The sequence below is a fragment of the Mastacembelus armatus genome, chromosome 16 (genome assembly GCF_900324485.2).
Source record: "Mastacembelus armatus chromosome 16, fMasArm1.2, whole genome shotgun sequence".
In the NCBI taxonomy this organism is placed as follows: domain Eukaryota; kingdom Metazoa; phylum Chordata; class Actinopteri; order Synbranchiformes; family Mastacembelidae; genus Mastacembelus; species Mastacembelus armatus.
In genome coordinates this window covers 22,612,514-22,625,912 of record NC_046648.1, presented here as the reverse complement: position 1 = coordinate 22,625,912, position 13,399 = coordinate 22,612,514, and the positions used below count along the sequence as shown (strand labels likewise).

At 40.5% G+C, this 13,399-nt stretch overlaps 1 protein-coding gene across 1 annotated transcript in view; it reads left to right on the top strand.

Moving 5' to 3' along the window:
• Window positions 1-13,399, top strand: part of thsd7ab (thrombospondin, type I, domain containing 7Ab) — a 119,586-nt gene that overhangs the window by 98,786 nt on the left and 7,401 nt on the right. The window contains exons 21-24 of the mRNA XM_026317399.1: window positions 490-635; window positions 3,692-3,866; window positions 10,646-10,819; window positions 13,278-13,376. Coding sequence (XP_026173184.1) covers window positions 490-635; window positions 3,692-3,866; window positions 10,646-10,819; window positions 13,278-13,376 — 594 coding nt within the window. The remainder of the gene's footprint in view (window positions 1-489; window positions 636-3,691; window positions 3,867-10,645; window positions 10,820-13,277; window positions 13,377-13,399) is intronic.

The window sequence follows — 13,399 nt, the reverse complement described above, 5'->3', positions numbered from 1 at the left end:
TGCAGTGCCATTGTGCACAGTTAGATTAACATAACACATCCCAGACAAAGACATATGCCTTTAAAATGAGTTGTTTACAGAGGGAATGGATGACTGCTGTGTAGTAACTGTAATGGTCACCGCATGTGCCATAACATAACAGCCAATTAGCACCCTGTATATTTAAACAAAAAGATCAGAGCATTTATCTTCTGTCCACTGCTAAATCACACGCCTCATGGTCTGATACTGAGTGGACAATTGGTCAGAAAGAACCACGTTTGGGTTTTTGTTTTTTTTTCCTTGAGATGTTTTAATTTTGCTAAATTCAATAATGTCTTTACAAACAATTAGGCTGTACAGCCATAGCAGTACAAATAACAGCATGCACAGTAATCAGTGTAGATTATGAACCTTCAGAAGAAAATTAGTAGGAAAATGCATGAATGTCAGAGGAAAATGAATGATGGAAACATAAAAATTGTGTCACTTCCTTTGTGTTTTCTCCAGGCAAGATGTGGAGACGGCGGTCGGTGGTTCAGGCCTCTCAGGGCGACGGCCGGCCCTGCCCTTCTCAGATGGAGCAGTGGAAGCCCTGTCCTGTCCGACCCTGCTACCGCTGGCAGTACAGCCCCTGGTCCGAGTGTCGGGTAGAGGTAGGTCGATAAATTACAACATGATACCACAATCAAGGGACATTAAATAATAATAGTTATTGACCCCTGTCAGCTATAACTAACACAGTTTCGACAGGCCTCTGGCTCAGTTGAGGTCAATTCACATAAGAGTTTGAGCCAGAAAGTGGATTTTTGGAAAACGGAAATCTCAGCACCTGGGAAAATAATGAAGTCTTCACTATTGATGAACAACCTCATCAAATCCCTGCTCATACAGTTATTTTGAGAGATGGACAGTAAAAATCAATGTAATGCATCTTTAATGCTGATATATTACTGGAAAGTAATACCTTTGCCAAGAAATCTGGCAGCTTCTATACTTCATTTTGCATTGTGTGCCACCAGATCAGATTACTAAAGACGTCTGCTGCCATGCTTTATGACACAATACAAAATGTCATGTGTTGTTTATGGGAAGATCAGGATACATTTCACCCCTCACAATTAATATAGATCATTTGTTCAAGTTAATTAAATCTATCCAGTGTCCAACAGCCACAGTCTTCTTTAAGTAAAGGAAAACGACAGTGTTAGCCATGTTGCTCTGTAACCCCTTCTTTCTTTGGGAGAGTTTTCACATATGATAGTGAACTTTACTTATAGACTGATTGATAAACAATTTGTGCAGCCTTCTGCTCAAATTCAGCTAGTTTCTGTTTGCCTGAATTAGAAATTTTAGTTGAGTCAAATCTTTTGGCCTCTTCTCAAACGTGATGACAGACGAGGCTCTTTTTCACCACCCTGGCCTGACAGGAGCCAAACGACTGTGAAGGAGATGTAGTAGTACACATGGTATTTAGGGCCGATAGACACTAAATTTAACTGTGACAAACCATACAGGGCTTTGTGATGTGTGTCATACCCATCACAAGGGTATCATGCCTGGGTCAGAGCAACAAAGGTGGTGACAGTTGTGGCCCTAAAATGGTTCTATATTAAATATGCAAGAAAAGACTCAAGATGTCATTAATGAAAACTAGACTAAAATATCTTTAATTTATTTATTTATTTATTTTTGACTAAAGCAAAATAGCACGGGCTGATTGTGTCAGAGTTGCGACAAGCTGTCCCATTTTGAAGGCTTCTTCAAATACAGCTGAGAAATGCGGCCTCCTTTCCTCGGGAAACAAAGGTTTCAACTGTTGGATCCTTCGCCGCCCCACTTCTCCCAACATTCTTTGCACAGCAGTGACAAAAAGTCAATATACTGGAGTGTTTGTGGTGTCATGGATGTGTTGTGATTATGTTAATTGTGACAAACCTTCTACACTTATACACATACCTATATTACGAGGCTTGATATTGCCTGTTCAGTATTGCAGCTGCAGTAATGTATCACTGTAATGGACAGCAGCAGCTCATGCAGCATCTAAGTGTGTATATTTATGGTGATAAACAGCTGGGCTACAGCTACGTAATGACACTTTCCCCAAAGACCCCAGACAGCGTTTTATAGTAGAACTACTAGATCTACTACAGCACAGAAACTCACCCCGTGACTCTCTCTGTAAAAATGCTTGTAGTGACTGTCAAAGCTCCACCAGGCTCTCTATCTCCTGAGCAGAGACGAGTCTGACAGTAGGTTTTCATGGCTCTTAGCTCTGACTCACTCTGCCCATTCTACACTGAGCAGTGGCCGGTTTTACATCCAGCAGAGAGTGAGGGTGCAGTTACTCTTTAATCACTCAGCTGTAGTAGATTTGAGGACACCCATGGTTACCATGTACCAGCAAATGATGCTGTTCTGTCTGTTTGCACTGCAGCCAAACACACTCCTTATTTTAAAACCCTTCAGAGTGCATTGCATTTCTGCCTTTTTTGAGTCCTCTTTTGAATAATTTAGTTTTTAAGTTTTTAATTCCACAAACCTTTCCAACTCATGAAGGTCAATAGTATCATTGAAAAGATAATAGTCTGGAGTTTCCTTCGGTGTGATCTCCTTACTCCTAGTCGTACCACAGTTAAGATGGTTTAGTTTTAAACCAAAAAGAAAGAAAATAGATATTTTCTGCTTTTTTTTAAATTTGAAATATAATAGGGTAATGTTGTTGTCTCGTTTTTGACCCACAAATGACATTTTAGTATGGACAGACAAGAGACATGAGTACATTCATGTATGTATTAAAAAAAAAAAAAAGCCAAAGAAAACTAGTATCTTCTTATAATCGTGTTTTGGTGTAGCTGCAGCATATTTATGTGAATCCCTTATGTGTGTAACGGCACAGTAAAGCCCCATATGTAGGCTGAGATCTAAAGAATAGAAATACTCTGTCCAGATTTCATGAAAATAATAACTTTAAACTTTTAAAAAGTCTTTAATGGTAGACTTTACAACATTGATTTTGTCTCTGAACTTTATTTCAATGTAAGCTTTTATCTGATTTATCTTTAAAAGAAACTTACTTAGATGTAGTTATCAGTAATAAGGAGTCCTTTTTAAGCATTAGAATAGAGACTCTTAAGCTACTGTATGTCCACCATGACATGACAGAATCCTCTTTTCTGATGATGAATGAAATGAAAATGGTGCCAAGAAGAGCGAGAAATAACAAACATCTTTGTGCAGATGTTCACAACATGTGTGGGTGGTTTTTTCTTTCATTTAAGAAACTCACACACAGGTTTAAATGAATGTCAGCAACATCCACCTGCTTTTACACTACACCTGCCCCCATGGCTGGGTATTGATTCAATAATAGGGGTCAATAAGGGGGTAGTGACTAACGTCAGTGCCTTTGACATAAAGAGTCAGGCAGACAGTGTCATCTTGTCACAGTTTGCAGTTTTAAATAGCTTTAACGTGTAATGAATATTCTCAGTGCTTAACATTTAGAGTGGTGTTTTCATTAGTGGTCACATCAGTCATTTTGGAACTTTAATTTATCAGTAAAATATTCATTTAAATGTCAGGTAGACAAAACTCCAGTCATAAGCAAACTTGACCTGTAGTAACCTGTCACCAAGTGTCTGTCACTGTGTTAATTCACCAGTCTCCTCCTCCCCCTTTGTCCTCTGTGGTTTTCCTGTCCGGTCAGAGTGTGGTGTGCGGACATGGCATGCGCTACAGAAACCTTTCCTGCTTCGTGTCGGACGGCTCTGGCAATGACGAGAGCAGCCTGGTGGATGAGGAGCTGTGCAGCAGCCTGGAGCTGGCGGTCGATGGAGACAAGCAGATCAAACTGACAGAGGCTTGTACCCTTCCCTGTCCAGGTAATGATCCTCTTCACAACATGGAAATTCTGAGCTCCTTTTGCCGTGTGGGCAACCCTGCAAAGAAATGTGCAAGCACAGGAGAGAGTGGGAGCAGGTTTACTATATTAACAATGTTCTGACAACCCTGAAGTGGTGTAGGTTTGACAAACATATCGACAGTATGTGCATGTGTCTCCCTCTGAAGATCCACTTTGTATCTAGATACACAGTCCAATTATCAAGGCAGATTGACTTGATTAGAGACATTTGTAATGCTGAAACACACTATGATTCAAAGCTGATGCAATGATTAGGATTCGATAACGAGAAGAATTTATTTTCCAATTTAGTTTTTTTTAAATATGCCTCAAAAATACTGCCTTGATATCCTGGAGCAGTATATCCACTGGCACTTTAACAAACAGTAGCAGTGGTATACAAGCTGCTTAGTCAGTCCCCAGAGAGGAGGATTTTTTTAATACTAGCATGGGACGCCTGTCCCTGTAAGACAGCTCAAGGCTTCATCTGGCAGCTAGAAGTAGCATCAGCTCCTAATGCAACGTTACTTGAATTTGGTCGACTCTGTAGAATCTGCAACAGTATAGTGAAATCTAAGATTAATCATATCCATAGATGATTGCACTCACCATTACAGTAGAGGAATTTGACTCAATTCTCCCTGTGAGGTCTGTGGAGCCGTAAAAAGCTGAGGCTTAGATAGAGTTTTAGCCATAAAAGCAGCAGCAGAACTCTAACAAAGATATAAGTAACCCATTACATTTCATTTGACTTAGCAGGGCTGTTTCCAGGTGGGCTGTATCATCACTAATCAATAGAACTCAGTGTCTGTTAGGGACCTCTAAAGTCAAAGTTAGAAGCTTACCTGAAGGCAGAATTAATGGACTACAGTATTTCATTGCTGGTAGCAACTCAGAGAGAGTCCTTGACTCCCTCTGCCTGGGTGCTAAGTAAATCATGATAGATGTTCCACTGTAGTGTACTCGCAGATTTGCATCTCATATTCTGGCTTTGTCAGTTCCAGTTTTTCACATTTCGTCCCAGTTTACTTGATGTCTATCTCCAGTTCTTACCATAAAGCAGCTGAGATGTAAGTCAGAAGCCACTTGTTTTCACCCCACAGTGAGAAGTCTCACATAAAGTGTGTAAATAAAACACACTGAGCTTTTCACTGGTGCTGCAGTCCAAAGATGATCCCTCACAGGCCTGCCACCAGCCAGCACTGTTAGTTGTTTGTTGAAGGGCCCGACCGAGCCAGAGGCACCGCTATCACGGCTATTTTCTGTTTTCTGTGGAACAAAAACAATATTTGAACCACCTGCTCTTTCAGTGAAACAGACTGAAATGCGAATCCAAATGAAAGCTATGACCCCTGCAATTCAATTTATTCCATTTGTACAGTGAAGAAAGAGCGAAGTGATTAAAACACACACATACAGATCAAATAACACAGACAAAAGGGGTGCAATCAATAATCTGTGTGGGTGAGAATGAAATGCCTAAGGGTTTATAAGATGTCAAGATGAGATACAACTTCACTGGATAAACAATCTGCTTTGCTGTAAATGACAAAGTATAGATTTCATGCAGTTATTCAGCTCGTGTATGAATGGAGACGCCGACTAAGAGGAGAAAAGATTGGATACAGTTAATACAGTTAATGCAGGTAATCCTAAATTTCCCCTTGGGGATTAACAAAGTTACATAAAAAGCAATTAAATAAAATACATTAAAATGAATACAAAAATAGAAGCAACATTTTAAATCAATTCCAAATATGTAAATATGTATGTAAATTGAATTAAACTAAGGAAATGAAAAAGGAAAAGCAAATACCAGTCAGTGTAACCAGTGTCCTGATGACTGGAAATAAAGGATTCCACTGTTATTGTACCATGATAGGAAATGTCAGAAAAGTGCAGACCTGTGGACCCGTGTGCTAATTGGTGCTGACAGATTTCTGTTCGACAGTTTAGCTCAGTCACGTGTTTGTATTGTCAAACCACATGTTTTGGCTTTGCCTGAGGACGCCTTTAGCATTACGCTGCAGGTCTTGGGCTTGGTTAGTTAACTGTTTAAGGCAGTAAGCTGAACATGCTACTGAGGGCAGTTTAACTTTGAGCAGATTAATACATAGTTTGAATGCATTTGATTTCTGTGCAGTGTTTTTAGTTTTACAAAGGCGATTACAAAGACACACCACCCCATGGACAGACCTGCTGTGCCAAGTTGCGGCTATTAAAACATGACTGGACGATCAGGAGTATGATTTAGCAAACAGTGAGTTTGAGCTATATTTAATCCTGTGTTTAATTAAAGCCTAAACTCTACATGTATAATTGTTAAGCTGACACTGATGAAACGCAGAACAAAAACCTGAACCAAGACTGGGACTGAAACTTGTGCCATTTGATGGCTGCTTACACTCAAAGTGTGTTAGCGTTTTATGTGTGCACATTTTCAGCATGAGTGACCCCAGTGGGTGCCCACCCCTCAAAGCTGGCAGTGTTAGTTCACGAGCGACCTGCACAGGATGGCTTTATTATTTCGGTGAGTGATTAGGTCTTGGCACAGTCTTTCTGCTGAGCTGGACATCTGGTGTGATATACACGATACGTGACCAAACAAAGCCAAATGTGTTTAATTATTATACAGTACAAATGTTTCATCCCTTTAAGTCATTGTGCTGTGAAGCAACAGCCGTGTGGTAGTTTAGAGTCTGATGTAAAAGTAATTTCTTTAGAAAAAAAACGAAGAGAATCTTAAAACCAGAAGTGGATCAGTGTTTAGTCGCCTACCCCACCTTCCAAAACATCACTTTCAGGAGACCAGTGAGCTGCTGCTTCCTTGTGGTCTGTTTCCTGGTTTTTAAGTTTCATATGAAGTTTTCATTTTCATATGAAACTGTAATTTATCTGAATGTGAATTCTGGATTTAAAGGACCTGCAGAGATAATTAGGCTGTTCTTGCATTTGATCACAGTAAGACCTCTCCCTGTTTGTTAATCTGATCTGTTGATGCTGTAAAGATTTTACAAGTTTCCACAATGCCTTGATAAATGCAGGGTATTATACATTTCCACCCCTCACTACAGGAGTAAAGCTCACTTACTCATTATTTTTATTCTCTTTTATTTTGACAGTTTTCTTTCAACATTAAGTTGCTGTGACTGACATTTCTGCAGGACATGTGCGGTTAGAATGACAGCAGATTAATAGCAATAAAAAGAAACAGCAAAGTAGAAGCAGAATTAATTAGTGATTGAAAGTGACAGTGTTTGTGTAAAAAAACAGATTGAGAGCAGCAGATTGTTGAATATAAGATACGCGATACTGATGGAATTAGTGCTGCGGTGGTGTGACTTGACTTGAATTTGTCGAGACGAGATGTGAACATGGAAGATGTGATTGCTTTATAGTACAGGTCATTTCCTTCTCTGTTTACTCAGCCTTTATTAGCATCTGGCCATGACTTGTTTGTGCCTACAATGAGACTGAGCTGGTCTTTGAATAACAGCCTTTATTTATGTTGACATGCAGATATTGGAAAATGATTTCTCTCAGATACAAGACTGAAAAATATTTGCAGGCTGAATGGCTCATAAACATGTAGGGTCTTTGTGAGTAGTTTGATTACGCTGCTTTAGGGTATACACAGTGTGCAGAGTGTTGTTCAAAAGTCAGTATCACAGGTCTTAGTGATGGATTCTTTCCAGGAGCACTAACAGTTTTTAATTAGAAATAAGGAGGAGTGGATCTTTGTGGACTCAGCAATATAAAACAAAAGACGACCATAGAAGCCTATTAACCAGACTTTGACTAACAGGTGATATCTCAGCACTGTAGCACGAAAACAGAACAATATCAACTTAGCACCAAGGACGTCAACCCTCACTGGAAGAAAAAATCCCACAGATGGGATTATCACTTCAGATGTTAGGTCTAATGACTTGTCGGGTTTTGTGGTAGAGGCTTGTCGGCTGCTGAGCTTCATGTAGCCCTCCAGTGTAGACCAGACAGACAGGTGAGCTCTGCCCAACAGCTGCTGGACTGCATGAGGTCTGCAGCTGCCACACTTGACTGCTCCTTCCACAACCACAACAGTGCTCTTCATTCTGTGAAGAAGCTCTCTCAGTGTTATGCTGCACATAGAGAGGTGATCATGATTGTTTCCTTGGGGGAAATAAGGCAAATCTGCACCATTTCACTAAGAAAGGTTGGAAGGCTGATCCCCCAATTTGCTGTATGATTCACACTGATAACGAGAGTGTGTTTTCACACAGTGCTGCTGGAATATAAATCTGTTATTTTCAGTGTCAGGTGTCCCTGAAGGGGGAATTATTGTTCCTTACTTGTGCCGAAAGACAAAATACAAATGTGGAGTTCATTTCCAAAATGCTACGTGCCTATTTTAGTTCATCATTGATCGTCCATGACTCAGTATCTCTAAAATACAGAGGAAGAAAAATGATAGCTTTTCTCCAGCTCACTGCCTGCTTAAAAGTACCACAGTTTGATTTCATTTTATATTTTAAGAGTTTGTAGCTTGTGTTGCCACAGGAAGATTTCTCATTTTAGAAAAAAAAAAAAAAAAATCATCAGATGTCTGCCGGTCCCTGAGATGGAAAAAAAAAAAAAAACCCTGAGAAACGCTGCCCTAGATAACAAGTCAGTCCAACCCCTTTTGCCAAGCTGCAGGAGCACTGAAGTATCACGCAGCAATCAAAGACACAGACTGCTTTCTGTGCAGGGAGGTACTGTAGTGATTTGGGAGGAAAGGGGCTGTTTGTGCAGGAGTGGGGACAGCTTGGGGATTCTGGCAGGTTACATACATTCACATATACACTACACACACTTTTATGCACTGCCACCCTTGACCTGTGATCTGTTTCCCCTGCTGTTTGATGAGCTGCAGTTGTCAACTATGATCAAAACCAAACCGCCCGGCATCGCTAACTTACACCTTCTTCCTGAAACTCTTCAAAACATCCCTGCCATCACATGATATATAAAAAACATTCCCATCACTGCTGCCTACATTCACGTATGACCCAGATTAAACTGTTCTCATCCATGGATAAATAGGTAGAAAATGGCTTAGTGCTGCCAGATCTGATTTCCACCAGGGATGCCCACGCTGGTGCAGTGCAGTGCAGATACTATATCTTACTTAAACAAGTCTAACAGTCAAATAAATAACTTAACACCACCAAGAAGAGATTGGGGATACAAATGATAAAAAGACAAAAAATCATCCATCCATCCATCCAATTCTCTATACCTGTTTATTCCTAGCAAAGGTAAAAATAAACCTTGTATATCTAGATGGGAATGCTGAGATAAAACTGATCCTGTTGGCCACGTCTTTCACAGCAGAGCAGCCCTGATGCCAAAAACCTGATCACTTTTTGGTCTTAAACTCAAAAAGGTGCAGAAGGGCCACCCTGTCTGAGCATCTGAGGGTGCACACTGACTTACAGGAAATTAAAAGATTAGTGATATGACTGGAGGAAAGACCCAACAGTGTTTCACAGCTCATTGGTTGGTTATTTTAAAAAGTCCAGACTGAAAGAGGCAACAGTGAAGGGATGTCTGAGTGATGTAGTTTTATATGTAAGGCTTTAATATGTGAGTGTGGTTGTTGTACCATTAAGTGATGGTCTTAGATGTTAAGACTTCACCTTTATTTACCAATATAAAAGTGATTTAAATGAGGAGCTGTGATTTTACTGTTGAGATATTTTTTGTTTTAAATTCTAATTCAGATCTTAAATGTCCTGTTAAAACTGCAAAACTGGACTTAACCCAACTTATTTTAATTATTGATGAATCTTTTATGATTATTGCTATTATTTTTTATGTATTGCCTTATTAAAAAAAAAGCCTAGCACCAGCTCCCGTAGACTAGTGTGAGCTCCCCAGATGTTTTATTTTGTCTTAGCAGCCCAAAACCCAAAAATGTTCATTTTAGCGTGATATAAAATGAAAAAAGACATGAGGAATAATCAGTTATGAAAATAGTTTCAGTTCTCTGAATTCTCATTAATTATTTGTGATATTTAATATAACTATAATTTTGCTGTAATGTCTTGAGTTGAAGGTTTTTGATAGAGGCTTTCATAACCACAGATATCCAGCAGGGTGTTCCTTTGCTAAAAACACATTGTACGTTTCCCATCCTAAGCCCCATTCAGACAGGATTAACATTACAGGGGGATGTGGGGAGTAATATATTCACTGTGCTACTCTCTAATTTAACTCATCTTTCCAGATGGTATTTTAACCACTGGGAAATTATAGAATATGTTCTGTAATAGACATGGACAAGGCCAAAAGAGAAAAAAAAGCCTCCCCAAAGGAGAGTTGAAGGGACGATGTGGAGGGAAAGAAATACTGTGTGAGGTGAAACAGAGTCAAAACTTAACAAATCTTAACACATAAACATGAAACTAATTATAATAATCATTTGGTGCGACTTAAAATTACAGTGGTGGGTGTGTGATGTCATTATCTCAGATGGTTTCTGCAAATAAATGTCCATGCATCTGCCTGGAAAGTTTCCTTCAGTATCGTTGTGTAACTGTGAGTAACCAGTGATAATTGTCCGTACATCCATGGGCTCACTGCAAACAGGAACTGCTAACAGCTCATTGAGCATGCTGATTGCCAGAAAACCAGCAAGTGTGCAGAAAAACAGTAGGCAGTGTAATTGCAGAGGTAATTTTCAGAGTGGATGGGAACGAAGCGCTGTAGTGATGTTGTGTCTCCTTACATCTGCAGGTGAGTGCTACCTGATGGAGTGGTCAGACTGGAGCTCGTGTGTGAGCATCTGTGTCAGAGGGGCTGGCGTGGACTTTGGCTCAGTTCAGGTTCGCTCAAGAGCTGTGTTGGCCCAGGAGCCTGAAAACCTGCAGCTGTGTCCAGACCAGTCGTGGGAATCCGAGCCCTGCACCGGTGAGTGGCAACTTTCTCCCAGAAGAAATCTCCCTTTTACCGCATGCAAATCAGCTGTTAGCACCAAACGTGAGTGAATTCATTCATATTCTTGCCCAAGTTTTTCTAATATACACAGAATCATGGAGAGCTGAAGTCAGTCTCAGTCAGGGAAATAAGATGAGTGCTAACTGAGAAAGACATAAATTCAGGGTCATACCTGCAGGCTATTCATTCTCCTATCCAGCTGAACCTGCATGTTTCAAGTAAGAGGAAACTGGAACACCAGTAGAAACCCCCAGAGAAGGGCGTGTTGGGTTTGTGGAGAAGGGATTTAAGACAGGATGAAGATGAAGATTTTCCTGCTGTGAGATGACAGTTTTAGCTGCTGAGACTCTTTGGCACCAAGTCCCAAACATTACTCAGATAAACCAAAGCACTGGATTGCTACTATCATTTGAGAAACTAAAGCGATGGATGGATACCATCACTGTGTTTTCACTCTGCGTTAACTGGCACTCTCCCAGATGGGATTTCTTGCCTCAGCGCTCCAAACGGAGAAAAGCCCCCTGCTCATTACTGTTGTGATCTCTGCAGCTCCCCAGGCCTGCTAATCACCCATTAGGGGCAGCGTGGGCTGTGATTCACCACCACAAAGGCTCAACATACAGTACCAATAAGCTCAGTCTGTAGAGCAGCCTCACAGTCTTCCTCTCCTCCATCCATGGCTACTGTACACAGCCCCACAGCCATTTTCACCAGCCTGACCTGGTTTCATAGCATCACTCAAGACTCAGGGTGGAGAATGTCCCAGTCAAGGCCAGTGAACCACAAAAACACAGCACTGTGAGGATTGGGGGATAGTTTGCTGTATATACTTCAGTGCATGTAGAAACATACATATAGAACAGGTTTGTTCAGTGTTTCTTTCAGTCAGAGATGCTCTGGAAGTCGGAATAATGGTATTAGCTCATGTTAACCTTAAAAACAACATTAATAATAAGAGGGTAGAGGGGAGGAAAACGAGGAAAAGGGAAGAAAATCTAAATTCTGCTTTATATACCAGGAGAGGATCTTTTATTTAGTTTATTTCAGCCAGGCCTGAGATTTGGAAGAAAACAGATAAATAATTGGATCAAAAATGATTTTCCTGTGCACTGTGGGTCATTGTTTGTTCAGTAGCTCTTAAATTATGTGAAATTACTGTCCACTGGGATGTTCCTTCTCTCTCTGAACTCATCCCACCTGCTGAAAGTGACACTGCTGGTCTAAACTAAAGTGCTTTTCTTTTTCTTGTCTTTCCTTTTGTCTTTGTTGCCCTTTGGTTCTTGCACATTGTCTCAGTAATATCAGAATTGGGAGTTTGCTAATTTGAGTGTGAGGAGTACAGTAAAGTTTGCCCTTGTCTGATTGGTTGAAAGGGTCGGCCTCGTCCAAAATCCCTCATACCTGCTCTGCTGTCAGGGTGTGTCTGGGCCACAGGAGCCATGACATCACCTCCCTACTATAAAGATGTTTTGAAGCATGTTTGCACTGCAAATGTTCACTATCTTAAGTTTACTGTATTAGCATGTTAACATTTGATTATTAGCAGTAAACACTGATGAATGTCTGTAGTTCTCATGTATTTGGTCAGAAACCCAAGTACTTGACAAATTATACTTTTAATCAGTTAAGAAATCACCTCCAAACTTACGAGTGTCAAATTTAGAGCTAATCCATCCAATAGACCAGACACCACGAATGGGACTTGGTGATCGTAGAAAGTATGTCTTTTACAAAGTTTGGCCAGCACATCACACGGCACCTTCACCTCCATTAGTGTGTGAATGTGGCTAGTTCCAGAGTGACTCTTCCTTGGAGAAATGCTTCTGTGGCAGTAAAAATCCAATCTGCTCATAAAAGATGGTGGGAAGTGCAGCTGAAGTGAGTGATTCAGTGATAACTTAACACATTTGAAAAACGACTTTAGCTGTACCACAGCAAGAAAAAGGAAAGAAATGAGAAAAGTGAAGAACATAAAGCGATGAAGTGGACTGAGCTGCAGACAGATTGTCCCATGAAAGCTGCAGATAGAGCTGTGCCATCGGATGGAGCTGTGATACTGTACCAGGCCTGTGGAGAATAGATCTTTTCTTTGTTCAAGGTTAAATTGTTCATTTATGCTGCTGAATGGGCTGGACTGATGACTGGTTACACAGGACTCCATGGGGAAATATGGTCATTTACTGCACTGATGGAGATATTGATAAAGTCATAATATAATTGATAGAAAGTCATTAAGCAAAAGCTCTTACTGCAGATTAAAACAGTGAACTAGACCTTTCTGTGAAGACACACTGATAGTAATATTATATGACAGCAGCCTATTATACAACCATAATTTAGCAGCTGCTTTATTAATCCATGACTCATTAATAGCTGTTCACTGTAGACTATAAACTGTACAGTCGTGATTGTTTTTTCATGTTGCTGTCAGGGGGCGAGTGTTACGAGTACAAATGGTTCAGCAGTGTTCGACCAAACTCCACGCGCCCGTTCATCTGGTGTCAGCGCTCAGATGGACTCAACGTCACAGGTAAGGCTCCCTCGCGGTACGTT